This window comes from Nicotiana attenuata, chromosome 4 (genome assembly GCF_001879085.1).
Source record: "Nicotiana attenuata strain UT chromosome 4, NIATTr2, whole genome shotgun sequence".
In the NCBI taxonomy this organism is placed as follows: Eukaryota; Viridiplantae; Streptophyta; class Magnoliopsida; order Solanales; family Solanaceae; genus Nicotiana; species Nicotiana attenuata.
The window spans coordinates 11,257,931-11,277,527 of record NC_031992.1 but is presented as its reverse complement, the minus strand read 5'-3'; the positions used below and the strand labels follow the sequence as shown (position 1 = coordinate 11,277,527).

The window sequence follows — 19,597 nt, the reverse complement described above, 5'->3', positions numbered from 1 at the left end:
AGCGTCCTCGTCGTTGAGATACGGTATATGATATCGAGTCCATTTTCCCCTAGTAATGGATACTTTGGCGCATTTTAACATCGGCCCTTGGGGGACGTCAACTACACCAGTGATCATATTGATGACGTGTTGAGGTTCCTCTTGTCAATCTGCTTGTTGGCGTCCATATTCCTGAAGTGATTTTTGGCTCGATCACTTAAAAATTCTCGGAGGTGCCCGTTGTTGAATAACCGGGCTACTTTTTCTCTCAGTTGTCGGCAGTCTTCGGTTCTGTGGCCGTGAGTGCCATGATATTTACACATTAGATTGGGGTCTGTCTGGGAAGGATCAGACTGCAACGGTCGAGGACACTTAGTATCTTTGATGCGTCCGATGGCTGATGCGATACCGGCAGCATCGACGTTGAAGTTGTACTCTGATAACCTTGGTTCTTCCTTAGACCTGATGGGTCTGCCAAAACCGCTTTTGCTCATGAGTCCCCAATTATTATGACCTCGATCGCTCCTTCTTTCACTCCTCGCAGGGTTGCATCCGGACCTACTACTCCTTCGATCTCCATTGTATGGTCAATACCGATCTCTGTTCAATCTTGATTCATGATCGACGACTCTTTTTGATCTGTCACTAGTCCTGACGGGGTAAACAGATCCGAAAGGGGCCCCGAGCTGATCTTCTTCGACCCTGATTTCTTATTGGTACCTGTTATGGATGTCGGCCCAAGTTACCGCCGGGTATTCTATCAAATTTTGCTTCAACTGCTGTGAAGCCAATGAGCTTCCTTAGGTCAATGCCTAAACGGCTCAGTCGTCTGCGATCGGAGGCAGATCCATCCGTTTCATTTGAAACCTCGACACGAATTCCCTGAGCATCTCGTTATCTCTTTGCTTTACCTTGAAAAGGTCTGACTTCCTGGTCTCGACCTTGATGGCCCTGGTGTGTGCTTTTACAAAGGCATCTACAAACATAGCAAACGAGTCAATAGAATTAGGGGGTAAGTTGTAATACCATATCATAGCTCCTTTTGACAAGATCTCTTCGAACTTTTTCAGCAGAACAGATTCGATTTCATCATCCTCCAAGGCGTTACCCTTGATGGCGCATGTGTAGGAGGTCACATGTGCATTTGGATCAGTCATTCCATTATACTTTGGGATTTCGATCATACGGAACTTCTTAGGGATCTGCTTTGGAGCTGCACTCGGAGGGAAAGGCCATTGGACAAACTTCTTAGAATCCAAGCATTTCAGTATCGGTGGTGCTCTTGGGATTTGATCGATCTTGGATTTATAGGCTTCCACTTTTTTTGCCGTTAGCTTCGATTCTCTTTTATACCGTTTCTACCCGTTTCGTCAATTCCTCAAGCATCTTTATTATCTCGGGATTGGTCCCTGGTTCAGCTTCACTCGGCCTTTCTATGATTGGTTCATTTCTGCAAGTGTTTTCCTGGGATGGTTCAGGCTCAACTCTGCCGGGGGCACGACTTTGGTTCTGCAAGTGGTCTATCGCTGCCTGTTGAGCCAGTAACATTTCGAAGATCACCCGTAAGTTGATCCCATCGCCTTCACCGCCGTGCGTATCCCTGGCTACCGACCTGGCACCTCCGCGAATGCTGTCTTCCGGATCGGTGGGCAAGTTAGCATCGATAGCCACATGTGAGTTGGCATTGATTGGGTCTACGACTGGGGCCCGCTAGGGTCGGTAGGTTGAACCTCGTTGCTGGCTAGTATATTCTTTTTCTCGCCGTGGTGGCCAGATTCAGTGTCAACGTTTAGGTAAGCAGATTGAGAGTTTGACATCCTTAAGTTTTCTTGAAACTAAGATCTCAAAGAACAAGAGTAAAGCATAGTATGTTCTGGAAAATTCTATCAAATTGCCACTATTATCCTTATCCCCAAGGGCGGGCGCCAAACTGTTTACCCTAAGAAATGGATAACAATTGAATTTATATGTGGTTTTAAGGATATGCGAATTAATTCAATACAAATGATAAATTGTGTTAGATTAAACATGTAAAAGACATAATAAATTGTCAAACCACTCAAGAGGTGTGATTCCGGACTCAGTAACAGCCTTAGTGATATGCATGCCTTCGATCCCGGACTCACAATAATGAAACACTGATGAGCAAAAGTAAGAACTTTGAATAATAGAGAAAATAAGAGTATATTGCCTTGATGTGCGTGTTACAATTTCCCCCAATGAATAGTGAGACTCCCCTTTATATAGTAGGGGAGTTTTACTCTAAGTACAATTCTATAAAAGGTAAAATCTTCTGTTTTACTAATCACCGATCTTCTGCTGGTACGACCCGAGATTCACACCGTGACATCCGGTTAGGCACGAATATCACGGCCCTTTGTTAGTCGTGCTCGATTGTCTGACAATGTTCTCCGAAGTTTAGGGATTCAAATTGGGCCTGGGGGCGTGGCCCCGATTCATCAGAGGGTGGGTGTTTTGAACGGACCTTGATTCGAGGGGCTCCTTGCCTCGATTCCGGTTCCTTTCAGTCACATGTCTGCTTCGTTTGCTTCATCGATAACCAAGGCGTCCGAAGGGCTCGATTTTACCCGTATACACAAATGTTATATGATTTGGCGATTGGCATGAGTTATTTGGGTGCAAGGGAGGATCTATGCATGAGGTTGGGGGTGGCATACCACCCGCTCGTTTGGATAAAATCATATATTCCTCAAAATATCTTACATATTTAATAAGTGGCACCCCAAGTCACAAAATGACTGTAGGTGCCACACATTCGGAATCGAGACTTCCTAGTTTAATGTCCTAGTTATACTCTTGTTATCTTTCCTTTTTTTTTTATGGTCCTTTTCTTAATTTTTTATTTTATTTTCTTCAACTTTGCTATTCACTTTTTGGTACGATCCTATTCTTATTATTTTTTTAAATTCTATATCTGTTTCCTTTATTTTTTTTCTGGATCTTCAAATTTTATTTGCATGTAATTTTAATCATCTTTTCTTTTCACCCATCTAATATTAATTTTAATCAAACCTCTCTATAACAGCCTCATTTGTTCTAAATTTTTTTGGTTGTTATTGCAAAGTGTTGTTATAAAGAACGTATATTATAACATAACACAGAAATTAGTTCCATAAAAAACTTGACTTTTATAGTAAATGACTGTTATATAGCGATGATGTTTATAAAGAGATCTGGCTGTATTACTTTCGGAAATTTCTTATAGTGATGCGTCAAAGACATGATATTAATCCGCCACACGTAGATTGAAGGTGCGTATCACATATTCATTTATGCATAAAAATCTTTCAAATTGGATCTAGCCTCCAGGTAATATAAAAAATAATACTATAACAAAAGAGTCCATTACTCAAATAGATACCCAACTATCCAAAATTACATAATAAAGTTATTTTTCTTTTATTTGTAATACAAAAATCACTTAACTATACTTATAGCACTCAAAAAGTCACTCAATCAAAATTATCAAACTTTATGGTGGCTAATATCATTCTTTGACTGTTGTTGATGGGCTGGTCTGCAGGGTCGATTTGTTGAGATCATTCTTTTATTAATGATTTGATTTGAATTATTGTTTATTAGTCAAATTTCGAACTAATAAAATAATAAATTAAAATTGAGATAAAAGAAACGTTAAAAAAAAAAAAAAGTAAATAGAAGACACCATAAACAGAAAAATCAACAGGTCAGCTAAGGTCGGTCCATATCCACTTTAAAAAGGACCGGATATGGGTCCTGAATCTTCCACGTTGGATAAAGTATATTGTTTCTACATAAATTGACCCTTGGAATTCAAATAACTCCCTCGTCTCTGCAACTGAAATCGCCGTTTCTTGCTTTAGTTAGTTACCACTACTACTACTCTTGCAAAATTCTTCTTCCTCACAATGCTTTTGAAAAAGAGATGACGTTCTTGCATTTGAATTTTTATTGTCATCTACTAATGCTTTCGAACCTTGAAAAGCATAAGAATTTAGTTATTAATAGTACTTTTGTGTGTATTTATCTATTCAAATGTTTGCATGTATAGACGCAGCCATAATCACCTGTAAGAATACTGTTGATTCTGATCATGAATCTTTTTTTTTTTCCAATTCCTGGGTTGTAGTTTTGTTTCGTTAATTCTGTGGCTATTATTGTTAGTACTCTAACTCCCGGTGTAGTTCTCCAGATACAACAACAAGAACAACAACATACCCAGTATAATTCCACATGGTGGGTCCGGGTAGTTCCCCAGATAGTAGTAGGTAATTTCAGAGGCGGAGCCAAAATTTTAAGCTTATGGGTTTCGGATTCTAATCGTTTTAAGTTACTGGGTTCTAAAGTAATAATTTATACATATTCAAAGGATTTTCGGCTTCTGACACTCTAGCTCCGCCGCTGGGTAATTTACACCAGAAAAAGGGATCCTACTTCTAGGTTTTAAATGACATTTTTGAGCGGTTGTGGATGTAAGGCTTCAGATGTTGGGGATTGGAATTAGATACAACTCCACAATAATTTAGGGATCTCATAATTCAATTGTACTGAGGAAGTACAGAAGTCAAAATTCAATAGAATTATGTGCAGATGTCATTGTCTTCGGAGCGGATCCAGGATTTAAACTCTGTGGTTCAACCTTTAATGTTTAGGGTGTTGAACCGATTATATTTTTAAAGTTATGGGTTCATATCCACTATGTATTGCAATATTAATGAATTTTTTGCACATAATTTTGTTCTTCGCGTCGAAAATACTGGGTTCAAATGAATCTGGTAGCAAAGGGCTGGATTCACCCCTGATTGTCTCTATAATACATGGAAGTCAGCTTAGAAGTTCAATGGAACAAATTAAGAGTAGAAGCTCAATTCAACTGAATTAAGTGCATATGTTGTTCTCTCTAGATTCTAGAACATAATAGTGATAATGTTTTAAGCTAATACGGGAAAGATTCTGCTTGATATGTAGATATATGAATTGAATTGTATGACTCCAGCTGATAAAAAGATGGAAGTGGTACTCGGTGAGCAAAACTAAAAGAAAAAGAAAACAATCTTTTTAACATTAAAACACCTTGCCGTACCTTATTTAGTTTTTACTTCTCATCAGAGGCCATTGATTTTTCAATGTGAATGTGCAATTTTGTATGTTGATTTTGGTGATTTAACTTTTGAACTGTGATGGTGTTGCAGTCATCAACGGAGGATGCAGTGTGGCAGTTACGGGTTCAACCCGTAACTTTCGACGCGGAGTAAAAATTCATTAAAATTGCAAAAATAATAGATATGAACTCCTAACTTTAAAAATATAATGTGTTCAATGTTGAAAAAATTTAAAGTTGAACCCATAGATTCTGGATTCGCCTCCGGCAGTCATCAGCCTATGACATGTACAATGTTTTGAACCTTACTGTTTTACTTGTATTCTCTTAAGCGAGTAAATTAATCATTTGCTTTTTTCTATACATCATCAGGGTAGAATTTCTCAAGGAGATGGATTCATCTATATGGGGTCCACCTGAAAATCAAGGTTTGATATTCTATTATCCTAATTGGATTTCATGATCTTTTTTTTTGGTAGAAGAACTGCTGAAATGGATGGACAAATCCCTCTAGTTTAATGTCCTGACTTATTTTCTGTCACAGATGAGAGCAGTTATCCAGCAAACTGTTGGCAGTATAACTTGTATTTCGATCCACGGCTTGGTAAGTTCACATGTATAGCTCTTTTATTGTTCTTTTTGTTTGACATACCTCCCTCATCTATTTTAATTCACAGACGTGATCGAGCAAGATGCTTTAAATGAGGAATCTTGTCTGCAAGTATTAAAGATACTAATAACAAAAGCTGATTCAGAAATTGCTGAACTTGAAGATGATATACTGATGCTCCAGAGCCAACTGGCTTGTGCTTGTGCTGATAAGAAATCGTCTGATATGTGCTTTGCTGTATTACATAAAAAGATTGATAACCTGGAAAGTTTGCTAAGGGACTTAAAGAATGAGAATGAACAGGTTTGCATTATCACATGTTCTTATTTGTTGACTTTAGTCAGTACATGCTCTTTAGGTAGTACTAAATATTTGGTGCTTACTTATAAGTTATATCCATAGTGCTTTTGGCATCGATGACATTGTATGGCATATGTTACATATGGACCTTAAGCTCAAACTACAAATGCCTGTAATGTCTTCAACATGTCAAGTTCTTGAAGTCAAAAGAAAACACTATCATTTGTTTTGCAATTAGTGAACGATGAAGTTGTTGTATATGGACTTTTTTTTGGCCTTGAACAAATGGAATTCCAGTATGTCCTATTTAGGTTGGACAATAAAATAGAAACTTTGTTATGCCTTCTTCTTTCAGTGGCTTCAGGTAGCTGGATGCCAGGACACCTATATATAGCCTGACATACTATTTTGATATGCCTTGGATTTTAAAATCAACAGCCTGCAGAAACTGGTATCAGAAGTTCAAACCTGCCTGAAGAAGGTCTTACCAAAATGGAAGCAATAGACAATCACACAAAGGATATGAATACTGTAGAATTCAAGGATAATTACACTGCACAGGCCGATAACACAGTCTTGGCATCTCTGGTTCAAGTGAGGAATCACCAAAAGGCAGTAAGCTGATTTTTGAGATAAACCAAACTTTTAGAGTGTCTAAAAGTTCTTAACAATTTGAGTTCAGATTCCCAGAGGATTAGAAACAGAATATCAATCAATCAACTACATCTCAATCCCAGTTACTCCATGCGTACCATGTTATGTGATGTATTTTGACTAAATATGGAGTTTAAGAAAGAAAAAGATTTTTGAAACTTGTGGTCTTAAACATGCCATAACATTTGTGTGGTTATAAAAAGTTTCTCATTAAGGTAAAATGTGAAGTTTTGAAAAATTGTTTCCAAATATAGAAATGTGTCATTTATTTTGGAATGGACTAATAAGATAACAATATCACATGTATTAGAACATAGGGAATAGTTGGGATCGATCTTATGAATCCTCTCTTCTATTCAGGTCCATAGATCTTAAACCTCCCAGTTCAGATGTCGCTCATCATCCTCGGTATTTAGACAAAAAGAGTTTGAATTTTTATATGATTAACTTTTCTCCTAAATTTAGCAGATGATTAACTTTTCTCCTAAATTTAGCAGTTTAGATGATGTCTTTATTTGAGACCGTTCAATCAGAAAAGGTAAAAAAGTTCTTTGACAGCCTGCAGAAACAACTCTGGAGGACAGACATGCTTCAGAACAAGGAGCCAAAGAGTATAGCAGCAAACAAACACAGAAAGGAGTTTGGCCTACTAAAAATGATTTTACTATAGAGGAATCACTGCCACATCTGTTGAATTCTAAGAGGAATGACAGAAGCAAGCCACTAAATAAGCTAAAGAGGGGAGGTGATGGCTATGGGGACAATACCATCAAGAAAACTCAACTGGCTGAAGCCAAAAGAGCTGCTGGTTTTGCAGATATTAGTGCAACTTCTCAGTCCCACTTGAGAAAGAGGAGTAAATTCAGTGGACCAGTCATCCAAGACCAAGATAATAAAGATCAAAGAAGTGTTCAGAATAGGTTGGTAAAATCACATGGCAGAACAAGTCACGACCCTCCGGTCATTAACGGCTCCAGCTCCCATGATAACTCTAATGCTGATGTTTCTCCCGTGTCATCTATTAGACCATCACCTTGTATTGAAGATATCTATAATATGACACTGGTTCAACTCAGGGCCATGGCAAATCATCAACTAAATATATATGGGGTGTCCAACATTCGGAAGGCAGATTTGCAGGAATTGCTTCGCTCTAAGCTGCAAGCTAAAGATAGGTCATTATAGCAATCTCTCTATCTTCTTTTCATTTGCATTGTTATGTGAAACATACATTGGAATGCTTACAAGTTTTTTTTTTTGTAAAGGAAAAGAGGAAAAAATATAGCTCTATATGTTAAAGTCTTTCTGTTATATTTTCCTAGTAATCAGGAATATTTCCTTTCAAAGCTTGTAATTGTTTGCTAATCCAGTCTTTAACACTTCTGCAGTAGTTTTCTCCAAAAAAATTAATAGAGGGATTGTAGTTTTGTACTACTACTTGGTACAGGGTTGTTTCTCACTTGCCAGGCTTGTAGACTTATGCCCTGAGGCTGCAGGAAAATCTTAGGCAAAATTGGATTTTTCCCTCATCACCCGTCCAACCCACCCAACATTATGCGCCTTTTTTTATTTTTTTTGCTGAACATTACACGGGTTGGGAGAGTGATTTTTTTAGATTGGATAAAATATGGGTATTAAAAGTGTCTACCAAACCTCTCTTTTTGATGCTTCTCCTCAAATGTCTCTGCACTAACTACTCAACACAATAAAACCATTACAGAAATAAAAAGTGCCATATTTTATTTGTGACAAATACAAATCCATAACATGTTCGTGAAAGACTAACATAGCTAGGATGATTATTCACTAAAGCAATCCACAAATGGTTGACATTAAAGCAGAGAAATTGGAAGCTTGACATTTAATTGGTGTTGTTCCATTTCTTGTAGCCAGGAACCCATTTTGGACACATGGGACTGAAGTAGCTGGATACGACCCTTGAATTCAACAGCTCAATAAGGGGTGCATATTTCACACAACGGGGTGTCTTGTATTGGTTCATGGAAGATCCTAAGCTAATGCAGTAGTCCATGAGCTTGTCAAAAGTTCCAATTTCCACCACCCTAATTTCTAGAGGGCCGATTGATTTATTAGACGCACGGCCCTCGCGGTAGAAGTAGTTTAGAGATTCTTCAATTGTGAGGCAACAATCTTCAATGACTGATGGAGGAACTGGGGTAGAGTCATTCACACTCAGCTCCCAGAATAAGACATAGTGGCTTGGAATAGTGGTAATATCAACATAGCTGGTGTACTCGGTTACCTGAGCATCAAATGACATCAGATTGCCCACTGCATTTTTCATTGCGTTTTGTAGCTCAACTTCATTAGTGAAGTCAGCACCAATGCTCAAGATTACATTTTCCCGACATAGGAAGTTGAATTGAGGCGCTTTGTTCTTGTATCCAGCAACCCGAAGCACATCACCAACTCTGTATCTGTAGAGTCCTGAAATGACATAAATTCAAGCAAAGCTAAGCATTGACAGACTGCATGTTTGACTGATAAATGGGGAAAAAGAAAATGTGCCAAGAGCTTTTTAATTTGGCATTTGAAAATACCAGAATATGTGGTAACGACAAGCTCGTACTCCTGGCCAATCTTGACATCAGCCAAATCAACCAATTGTTGTTGTTCTTTCTCATCAAGCGACTGGGGCATGGAGATCGAATCAATGACTCCACTGTTTCCATGATACGGTAAGAACTCAAAATAGCAAATGGTGGGAATAAGGGTGTAAGAGACTTCGCTAGGCTTACAAAAAGGGTTCAAGTTGATTCCAAAGTGGCTTTCCGAGGAAGCATACACAGTACTGATAAGAGGGAGGTTGTTGCTGTAATAATCAAGTATCGGTATATATTGTGACATGGATCCAGTCACAACAGCATCCACATACTTGGTATTAGGCCACAACCTAGTGACGATCCCTTGCCATGACTCTTTACTGCATTCAACCTCAATGAAATCAGCTAATGTTGGGTCAGGTTTGAGGACTTCCATCACTGCCTCTCTCACTAAAGGATCAGTTATTTGGGTGTTAATCGTTCCGGTTCGGATATCATTACAAAGTAGAGACCAGTGCTTCTCCAAGAATCGGATGGCACGAATGAAGCTGGTCGCAAAAAAGGAGCCAACCTGGAAAACTTGTTGGTTTTGGCAGAGACCACAAAGCATTTGGGAGTACATGCTTTGGTAAGAGTCTGGGCAGAATGGCTGCAGTTGGACTAGTGTAGTTAAAGTGGGGGTAATGAAGACGACTGTAGTTGAAGTGAGGACTATTGTAAAAACTAGTTGTAAGAAAGCGAGCTACTAATCCTCCTGGGGTCTTCTGTTCAGGGCTTATGAACATGAAATACATTCCTTTGCCCTTTCCAAAATCTGGAGCCACTTGACTCAACACAGACATCAGAAGTTTGTGAAGCTGTAATCTCCTCTCAAGCTCTCCCTCTGTTGTTGGTATCAATTTGCTCTCCCCTCCAGACGTGCCAGAACTGCATCAAAACTTTCCCTTTAGCAAAAATTTATTTAGAATCGAGGATCCATCATATTCACACACATGCTAGAGCAACTTGTTAGGGTTTGCCCTGAAATCTATTAGGACTCTATTTCTTGAAGGAATGGAAGAAGACTCCTAAAAGTACTAAATCTCCTTAATATGTCTTATCCTTTTCGTGGAAGACAAGTTTTGCACATCTATAAATTAAGGATCTCTGCTTCTCACAAGTGCACAAAAAAACAAATATTCACAATTTAGTCATTAAAGAGTTTTGCTTAGGGGGATATTTTTCTCTCGATTGTTTTTCTTCTTTTACATTAATTTTATCATATGCAGATCAATTGACCAAACCACTATAAATTATTATGCCTAGTTTAATATTTTTTTTTTTTGTCTGATTTATCGTCCACCAAGCTTTGTATTGTTAGCTTCCGCATGCACCATGTTATTTCGATCCCAACACAACCTGCATGTACTGTTGAAGACATGATTAACTACTAAATAAAAGTGTGTTTTTTCTAACAGCTTAAGCTTTTCGATGAGATGGTCACATACTTCAATATGTACGGCCCAAAATGTGAGAGATCGATACATATCAATTTTTAACTTTCCATTAGAAAAAAGAAGGATTGGAGGAGAACCTTGACAATAATTCAGAGATGGGTTGGGAGCAGAGGATTGGAGATTTATCACCATAGGCTATACGGTTGATATCGGGCTGAATATCTTCGTAAGTGATGACAGGTACGACTTTCTTGAACGTCTCTCTATCAGTGCGGCCATTGAGATTATAGCGTTGCAAGTACTCAACATGTGCATTCTGGGAGAGGATTTCAGCAAGAGCTCTGCATTGGACCTCATCAACGTTGCTAGTCACCTCTTCAATGAAATCAAGATCCTTCTTGTAGTCCTCCGCCGTTATTGTGGCCTTTGGTGCCTCATTAGCTACGCTTGTTTCCATACTCTGAAGACTTACTATATTAGTAATTTGTACATACAAGGTGAAGTAAATGAATATTTGAGTACTGTATAGTATCAAGTGGGACTTTATATTAAGGAAGTTTTGGGGTTTAACACTATGTTTGGATCATTGTTACCCATCGTTTTATAATGTATTGTACTGTATTGTATTGTATTGTACTGTATCATTTTATGGATACAACTTTGGATAGATTTCATCGTTTGCTGTTGTTAAATAATATTTTTGTTGTTTGGTTTGACTGTATCGTACTGTACTGTAACTGATAAGTTTACTAAAATATCCTCAATTGTTTTAAATAAAATTTATCAAGAATTATGTATAAAAATAATTTAAAAATCTCTTTCTACTAATTTATCATCAATTATGTAGCTTGGAAACAAGAGCAAAAACTTGAAGAAAAAAGTTAACTATCATTAGCAAAAAACAAAATTCTAATACGATGAAAAGAGATAAAGAAACGAACAGAGATTTGGATGAAAAGAACGATACGAACCAACTCTGGAAAAGATGTACGTGGATAAAGTAGGTCAATAAGTTGGAGATTTGGAGTTAAAATAAAAAAGATAAAGGATAAAATAGAATTATGGAGTAATAACTAAGGGCATAATTGGAACAGAAAATACGAAACAATCCCACCACACCAAATCGGTTGTTTAAAAAATGGGGTTTTTGGTTGTTCCGGAACAATAGATTTAACAATACGATACAATCAATTTTAAATAAACAATCAAAACAAACATTGTTTCCAGATAACAATACAATACGATACAATGGGTAACAATCATCCAAACAAGCTGTAAATAAAACATATCCATGTCTCTCTCTCTCTCCTTTTGTTAATTTGGTTTAGGTAGTTTTCATAACGTGCTTAACACCTCACCTTCATACCATGTACGTACTACTTACTATTTATAAATTGCTTTTGACAATTGTGACTTGTGAGCATGGATTATAGATCCGTTGACATTGTGGCTCTCAGTCTATCCAGATCTGGATCCTTGATCTGTAATAACATTTAATCAATTAAAGAGCTGCTCAGTTTGGATTCTGAAATCTGAATTAATTTGTTAAGTTTTATTATTAAAATGATTGTTGACTAATAATAGTTATTATGTTACCATGTGATCCTTAACTGTAAGACGAAGAGCTGGTGACAAGAGGGGTTGCTCAGATGGTCAGCACCCTCCACCTACAACTCTAGGGTCATGGTCATGGGTTCGAGTCACCAAATGAGCAATAGGTCCAACAAAGAGGACCAAAGGGGAATCAAAATGGAGGGGAAAAAAAAAAAAAAAAGGAAGAGCTAGTGATTTGAACAAAAAACCCGTAAATGTTGACTGGTACTTGTCCATGATATACTGTTATAAAAATAGAAAGAAAAAAGAAAAAGTCATTCTACTTCCAGAATGTCCAAGAATGACATGGCCAATAGCTCAGGGAAGAAATTGAGGGAAAAATCATGTCAAGAAAAACTGTGGAAGGAACAAGTACTTCTCTATTCTTTCGCCTATAAAATAATTTTGCCTCGACGGCTAATTGTGAGCACATAATTTTTGCCCTATACATAAAATACTCTTAAAAGGTTAAAAAAAAATAGTTTTTAAATTATTTTGATTTTTGTTTGTTTAATTGATTGCATTTTTATCGCACTAGAAGATTATTTTCATCATCGCATCATTAGGAATGTTCTAAAAACCATGACAATCATTAAAAAAAAAAAATTGACTTTTATTCATTGCATTTTTTCTAAGGTTTAATTGCATATAGTTACACCTTCAAATGAAAATTACAAAAAAATCACATTAGTTGTTTCCTTTAAATTTTTGATTGTTCAATTGGTTTAATTATAATTAGTTTTAATTATTTAAACGCTATTTGGGTTAACTTTGCATTTAGACTCATTTAGATTTAAATTGGCTAGAGTTGAAATTTGAAGAAAGAAAGGAAAAGAGGTCCAAATAGGGCCCAAAATCTGGCCGCCCAGTTCACCAAAGCCTGTCTGTGGCCCGGTCCAAGCTGTGCCCACCAGATAGTCCAAACGACGTAGTTTGGTACCAAACTTACGTCTTTTTCCCTATTTCCTTCTTTTTAATAAAACACCCAAACTAAAAATATCATGTTTTTACACACCATACCTAATTTCCCTATTCATATCCTCTCCTGGGCGGCCGGAAATCATTTCCGCCGCCCACCGTCGTCCCTCCACCTTCATGACACTGTTGACCACCGTCTGACCTCCGCATGAAATCGTCCCCGGCGACGGGCCACCCCCAATTGACCCCAAATTTTCACCAAACACTCCTCACCACCTCCTCATCCCTAAGACATCATTATCTTCCCTAAAAAACCTCCCAAACTCGCTGAATAGAGGTTCTATGAAATAAAAATCCAAGATTTTTGTCCCTTTTCTAATTTTCTCCTGATTTTGCTCCTTTTAGTGACGAAACTTACATCACTCGACCACTCTTGATGAGAGAAGTCAATTGGTGTTCGTGCCGGTCTATTTTTGGTCAAACGGCCGTCGACCGGCCGGAATCCCTTTGAACTTTTCCCATTTTCTTTGCTCGGTTCTAACCTTCAATTCTTCAAGAATTTTTTGACCTATGAAATATTTATCGGATTTTAGTCCGGCCAAGTATTCATAGGTCGAAAATCTCCGGAGTTTTGAAGACTTAAACACATGGAGCTTCGTTCTTCTATCCTTGCATTCGATCTCATTAGGTAAATCACTCTCTCCTTTCTTTGCTTGGTTCAATTATTGCCATTTGTGGATCTAAATTAATTGTCAAGTTCATAAGCATGGTTTGGATTAGTCAATGATTCTTTATGACGAGTATTCACATGATTAAATTAGTGTTCAATCACATGTTTTAATTAGTATAAATTGCACTTCTATCCGATGGTAATTCTGATTGAGCTTATGTGAATTTGGACTCCACTTAGGCCTGCCCGTTTGATTTAATTCAAATTTGGGACTATTCTGTTGGATAGTCAGGCCCAGCGAGTGCAAAGCCCAATTAGGAAAAGATGTAGGTAGTAAGTTTGTTGGGCTAGAAGGCCCAGGCACAATGCTGAAAGAAATTGGTAATACATGGGAATTCAATCTAGGGAATCTTTTAATAACTGCTAGGAAGCTTCCTAGCAATGGAAAAGGGAACTGTTCAGCAAGAAAAGAGTGAGCAGGGGTTGGGTATTAAGGTCTGAGAGGCAAAAACAGAAATTTGGGGGAGTAAAAAGAAAAGAAAAGGCTGAAAGAAATCTGCTCTATATAACAAATGACCCTCTGCACATTTTCAGCGTTCATGCCCATCTCTGAAAATTTATACTTACTCGTTCATCTGCATACACTCTCACCCACAACTCACACACATAAAAGAGCTCACTCACAGTAAAAAAACAACTAAAAACCATTTCTGGAATTCAAATTTGTGATCCCAGATCTGAAGTCCGAAAATTCAAAACACAAACAAAGAAAAACAAAAGAAAAAAATAAGATACAGAAGAATTTCTAAAGTGAATTTGATTGTTGTTGATTTACTCCACTTTTTCTGGGTTCTAGAAGATTAATTACTCTGGAAAATGTTGCTTTGGCTACTGACTCTGTTGTTGGTTCTGTGATTTCGAGAGCTGAACTTCATCCCTCAACTTTCTGATATGTATTTGGTCTATCCTCACTGTTTTACCGCTACTAGGTATGATCAAAACCTTCTGTAATACTCCATTGATTTTCATGAATGAGGATCCGAGTTGTTCAGATCCATATGTATAATTAGTTTCATAGATGCACCATTATATTTGCCTATTGTTTCTTCTATGTTAGCTTATTGTTCTAATTATTTTTTATTAAATGCTTAAATTGAAACCATTCAGTGATCAAGCCTAGCAACTGCTCAATGCTTTGTTATGATTAGCTTCTCATGAATTCATCAATGGACTTGCCTATAATCGCTTCTTTGTTAGCCATTGATTCTGATTGTTTAAGCTGAAGCAGGTCATTAATTAGTAGATCCTAATTGCAGATTGCTGAAGCATGATGATTCTAGAAGCAGTAATGAATAGTTAATTTTAGAATTCAGACTAGTTTAACTCGTTGTAACATTGTTTCACATAGCAAGGTCATTAACGTCGCCTTTATTATAAATTCAACTTAGAATCCCTGATGTAATAAATTGTTGCTCTAATTTTGAACTCAGGTAGCCATATGCTTGATATTTCGGACAATTCATTTTTTTAACTCTTGTGATGAGATTTGATAATTGTACAGAACTAACTATTGGGCATTTGGGCCTCCATTTCCAGAAATATTGGGGCCAACGAGGTTGTACCATTAGTTTGGTATCTCGAAAAAAACTCTGAATCTCCTTTGCATATGGGTTCAAACTCTGAAATATTTGTGCTTCACCTTCCGCATCCACGATTCCTCACGTGCGATCAATCCCTCCACAAGTGCGATGACACCAGCAGACTTGGGACTTCAGCAATTAGGCTAAGTCTAAAATTGATCCGAATTTGATCTGAATCATAACCGGGGCCCTCGGGACCCCGTTCGAATATACCAACAAGTTCCAAAACAAATAACGGACCCACTCGAGGACAAAAATCACATCAAATAACATCAATTCTATGAATCGTAACCCAAATTAAAGCCTATGAACTATGAACATTCGATTTCCGAAACAAATGTCGATTCATACCAAAACAACTCCAATTGACTCCAAATTTTGCGCACAATTCATAAATGATATTACGGACCTATTTCAACTTCTAGAATCGGGATCCGACCCCAATATTAATAAAGTCAACTCCCGGTCAAACTTTCCAAATCTTCTATTTTCCAACTTTCGCCAATTCTCGGCGAAACGACGTATAGACCTCCAAATCAACATCCGGACATGCTCTTAAGTCTAAAATCAATGTACGGAACTATGGAACCATCAAAACTCTATTCCGGAGTCATCTACACAAAAGTCAAACTACGGTCGACTCTTTTAACTTAAGACTCCAACTTAGGGACTATGTGTCCCATTTCATTCTGAAACTCACCCGAAACCAAAACCAAACACCCAGGAAAGTCGCATAACTACAATATAACATAGAGGAAGAAATAATTGGGGGATCGGGGCTAAAATACTCAAAAAAATTGACCAGGTCATTACAGAATCCCTTTGAACTTTTCCCATTTTCTTTGCTCGGTTCTAACCTTCAATTCTTCAGGGATTTTTGACCTATGAAATGTTTATCGGATTAAATTCTGAACGAATATTCATAGGTCGAAAATCTCCGGTGTTTTGATGACTTAAACACATGGAGCTTCTATGATGACCCAAAAGGTCATCACTTGATTTACAAGTCAATTCTATGTTCCCAGGTCTTAAAACCCCCCTTTTATCTCACCTCAATTTTTGTGCGCGGTCTGGGCGTTTATCCGAAATGCTTTTATGTGAAAATTTGATAAAAATACTAATTTTGCCTTTAAAATTGAATTTAAGTTGACTTCGGTCAACATTTTGGGTAAACGGATCCGGACCCGTGATTTGACGATCCTAGAGGGTCTGTAGAAAAATATGGGACTTGGGCGTATGCCCGGAATCGGATTTCGAGGTCCCAAGCCCGAGAAATGAATTTTTGAAGAAAATTGTTTAACTGAAATTTTAAGAGTTTTTGGGAAATTTAAATGTGTTTGAATTTGATGGTATCGGGCCTGTATTATGGTTTCGGAGCCTGGTACATGTCTTATATGGTATTTAAGTTGTGCCTGTAAGATTTGGTAAGAAACGGACTTCATATGACGTGAATCGGACCCTCGGTTGTGAAATTTGAAACTTTAAGAGTTCTTGAAATTTTTCTTTGATTTTGATGCTAAACTCGTAGTTCGAGGTATTATTTTGGTGATTTGATCGCGCAAGCGAGTCCGTATGATGTTTTTAGGTTAGTGTGCATGTTTGGTTTAGAGCCCCGAGGGCTCGGGTGAGTTTTGGATAGGCCACGGAGTGAAATTGGACTTAGGAGAATTGCTGGTGTGTTGCAGATGTGTAGCAGGACTGTGATCTCGCAAATGCGAGATCAGGCATCGCAATTGCGATGCAAGCAGGGGTCGCAAATGCGAAGAACCCAGGGCCAGCCATTTCTCGCAAATGCGAGATATACTTCGCAAATGCGAAGTCTTCAGTATATGCCCAGAAGTCGCAAATGCAACGATTCCTTCGCCAATGCGAAGGAAGTAGGAGTCGCAAATGCGACATATACCTCGCAAATGCAAAGGTAGCAGGGTCCTTAAGGGTTTGTAATTGCGAACCCTGGTCGCAATTGCAACATCAGAGACCTGTTAAGTGAAATTTCAAACAGGATTTCAACCATTCTTACAACTCTTCAAACCTAAAACATCTTTGGGCGAATTTTCAAAGGCACAAACTCTTCCAAATCATTAGTAAGTAATTTCTAACTTATTTTCTTCAATCCATAACATCTTTTTACATGATTTCAATTCAAAATCAAGGGTTTTTCATGGGGAATTAGGTATTTTTGGGTAGAAGTTAGGATTTTCAAATTTTGGGGATTTGGACCTCGATTTGAGGTCCGATTTCAAATCAAATTATATATTTGAATTCGTGGGTGAATGGGTGATCGAGTTTTGGTTTGAACCTCAGATTTTGACCAAGCGGGCCCTGGGTCGATTTTTGACTTTTTGGGAAAAATGATAGAAAACCTATAAATTAGCATGGGGATTGAATTCTTTAGCATTTATTGATGTTGTTAAATTAATTTGGGCTAGATACAAGTAACTTGGAGGTGAATTCCAAAGGAAAACCGGTGTTTGAGGCTTGAGTTGACCGTGGAAGCTCGAGGTAAGTGTTTGGCCTAACCTTAGCTTGAGGGAATAGGTGTTGTGTCTTGTTTGCTATGTGTTGGTATCGAGTATGATGTATAGGTGAGGTGACGAGTAGCTATACGTTGGTTTAAAGCATGCCCGTGAGTCTTATATTCGGATTTGTTGTGATTTTACTATATATTGATCATGCTTAACTTGATGGTTAGCAACCGTGGTACAAGAATTATGATTATCTTCGTGGTATTTGTTTATCGTTGAGGTTTCATTTGTGAAGTTAATTGTTGGTACAAGTTTGGTTATAACTGATTCCCTTGCCGGGACGTATTTAATTCTTACTCTTGGTTCCCTTGCCGGGATGTGTTTATTCTTGTTGTTGATTCCCTTGCCGGGATATTGTTGTTTCCTTATTGTTTTGTGACGACCCAAAGGGGTCATCACCTGTTTTCTTATTCATTCCGTGCTTCCGAGGCCTTGAAAACCTCATTTGAGGTTGCCTCAATTTGTGTGCACAGTCCGGGCGCGTAGCCGAAAAGCTTAAATATGAATTGTGTGTGAAAAATGCTAAATTTTGATATTAATATGAATATATTTGACTTCGGTCAACATTTTGGGTAAACGGATCCGGACCCGTGATCTGACGGTCCCAGAGGGTCCGTAGAAAAATATAGGACTCGCGCGTATGCCCGAAAATTGAATTCCGAGGTCCCAAGCCCAAGAAATGAATTTTTTTTGTGTGAAATTGTTTTCTAGAAATAATTAAGGAAATTGGGAATGAAATTTGATTAGAAGACTATGGTATCCGGCCCGTATTTTGGTTCCGGCGCCTGGTACAAGTCTTATATATGATTTAAGCACTTTCTGCAAAGTTTGGTTGAAAATGGACGTCGTTTGACGTGTTTCGGACTTAAAATTGAAAATTGATGTTCTATGAAAAATTTGGAAGAAATCATGAGCTTTGAGGCTTGATTTGAGGTATATGATGTTGTTTTGGCAATTTGATCGCACGGATAATCCGTAGGATATTTTTGAGGTTGTGTGTATGTTTGGTTTGGAGCCCTGAAGGCTCGAGTGAGTTTCGAGTAGGTTCCGCGATGCCTTAGGCTTAAAATACCAGGTGTTGCAGGTTCAGGAAAATATTGCAGACTCTGAACCCTCCAGCGCGGTCCGCGAGAAATCGCGTGCGGCCGCGGAGGGGCCAGCGCGGCCGCGGTCGCCTTTGCGCGGTCCGCGGTTGGTGCTGTACGGTCGCGATCGCCTTTGCGCGGTCCGCGGTGGGAACTTCAGAGATCAGCAGGTCTTCAAGTAGGTCAGCGCGGCCGCGGTCCTTTTTGCGCGGTCCGCGCAGGGGACTTCCGAAGGGTATAAATAAACGGGAATTTCAGTCATTTTTTCACTTTTCAAAAACCCAAAACATAAGAGGTGATTTTCCCAACGATTCTTCTTCTTCAAAACGTTTGGTAAGTGACTTCTAACTCATTTTCTTCACTCCTTAACATCTTTTAACATAATTTCAACTTCAAATCAAAGATTTTAATGGGGAAATTTGGGTATGTCGGGTAGAACCTAGGCTTTGCTAAAATTGGGGATTTGGACTTCAATTTGAGGTCCGATTTTAAAACAGATTACATATTTGAGTTCGTGGGGGA

At 38.2% G+C, this 19,597-nt stretch overlaps 1 protein-coding gene, 1 long non-coding RNA gene and 1 pseudogene across 6 annotated transcripts; 2 read left to right on the top strand and 1 right to left on the bottom strand.

Annotated features, from left to right (window-relative positions):
• On the top strand, window positions 3,762–10,804 carry LOC109224996. Of its 4 annotated transcripts, none has more exons than XM_019389582.1 (7): window positions 3,762–5,368; window positions 5,453–5,508; window positions 5,625–5,684; window positions 5,758–5,993; window positions 6,429–6,605; window positions 7,203–7,819; window positions 10,666–10,804. In XM_019389582.1, coding segments are annotated over exons 1-7 (1,269 nt in total). In that variant the 5' UTR covers window positions 3,762–5,366; the 3' UTR covers window positions 10,787–10,804. The 4 variants fall into 4 exon arrangements, with proteins under 4 accessions (XP_019245127.1, XP_019245128.1, XP_019245129.1 ...); XM_019389583.1 differs by lacking the exon at window positions 10,666–10,804 and adding an exon at window positions 8,538–8,621; XM_019389584.1 differs by lacking the exon at window positions 10,666–10,804 and adding an exon at window positions 8,534–8,610.
• LOC109224995 lies at window positions 8,359–11,320 on the bottom strand (annotated as a pseudogene). The gene is made up of 3 exons (XR_002067791.1): window positions 10,782–11,320; window positions 9,206–10,135; window positions 8,359–9,092 (listed from the first exon to the last, which is right to left on the bottom strand). The product of XR_002067791.1 is annotated as an indole-3-acetic acid-amido synthetase GH3.6-like (transcript).
• Window positions 13,236–15,356, top strand: LOC109224994. Its single transcript, XR_002067790.1, has 2 exons — window positions 13,236–13,843; window positions 14,682–15,356. It is a non-coding gene; the product is annotated as an uncharacterized LOC109224994 (long non-coding RNA).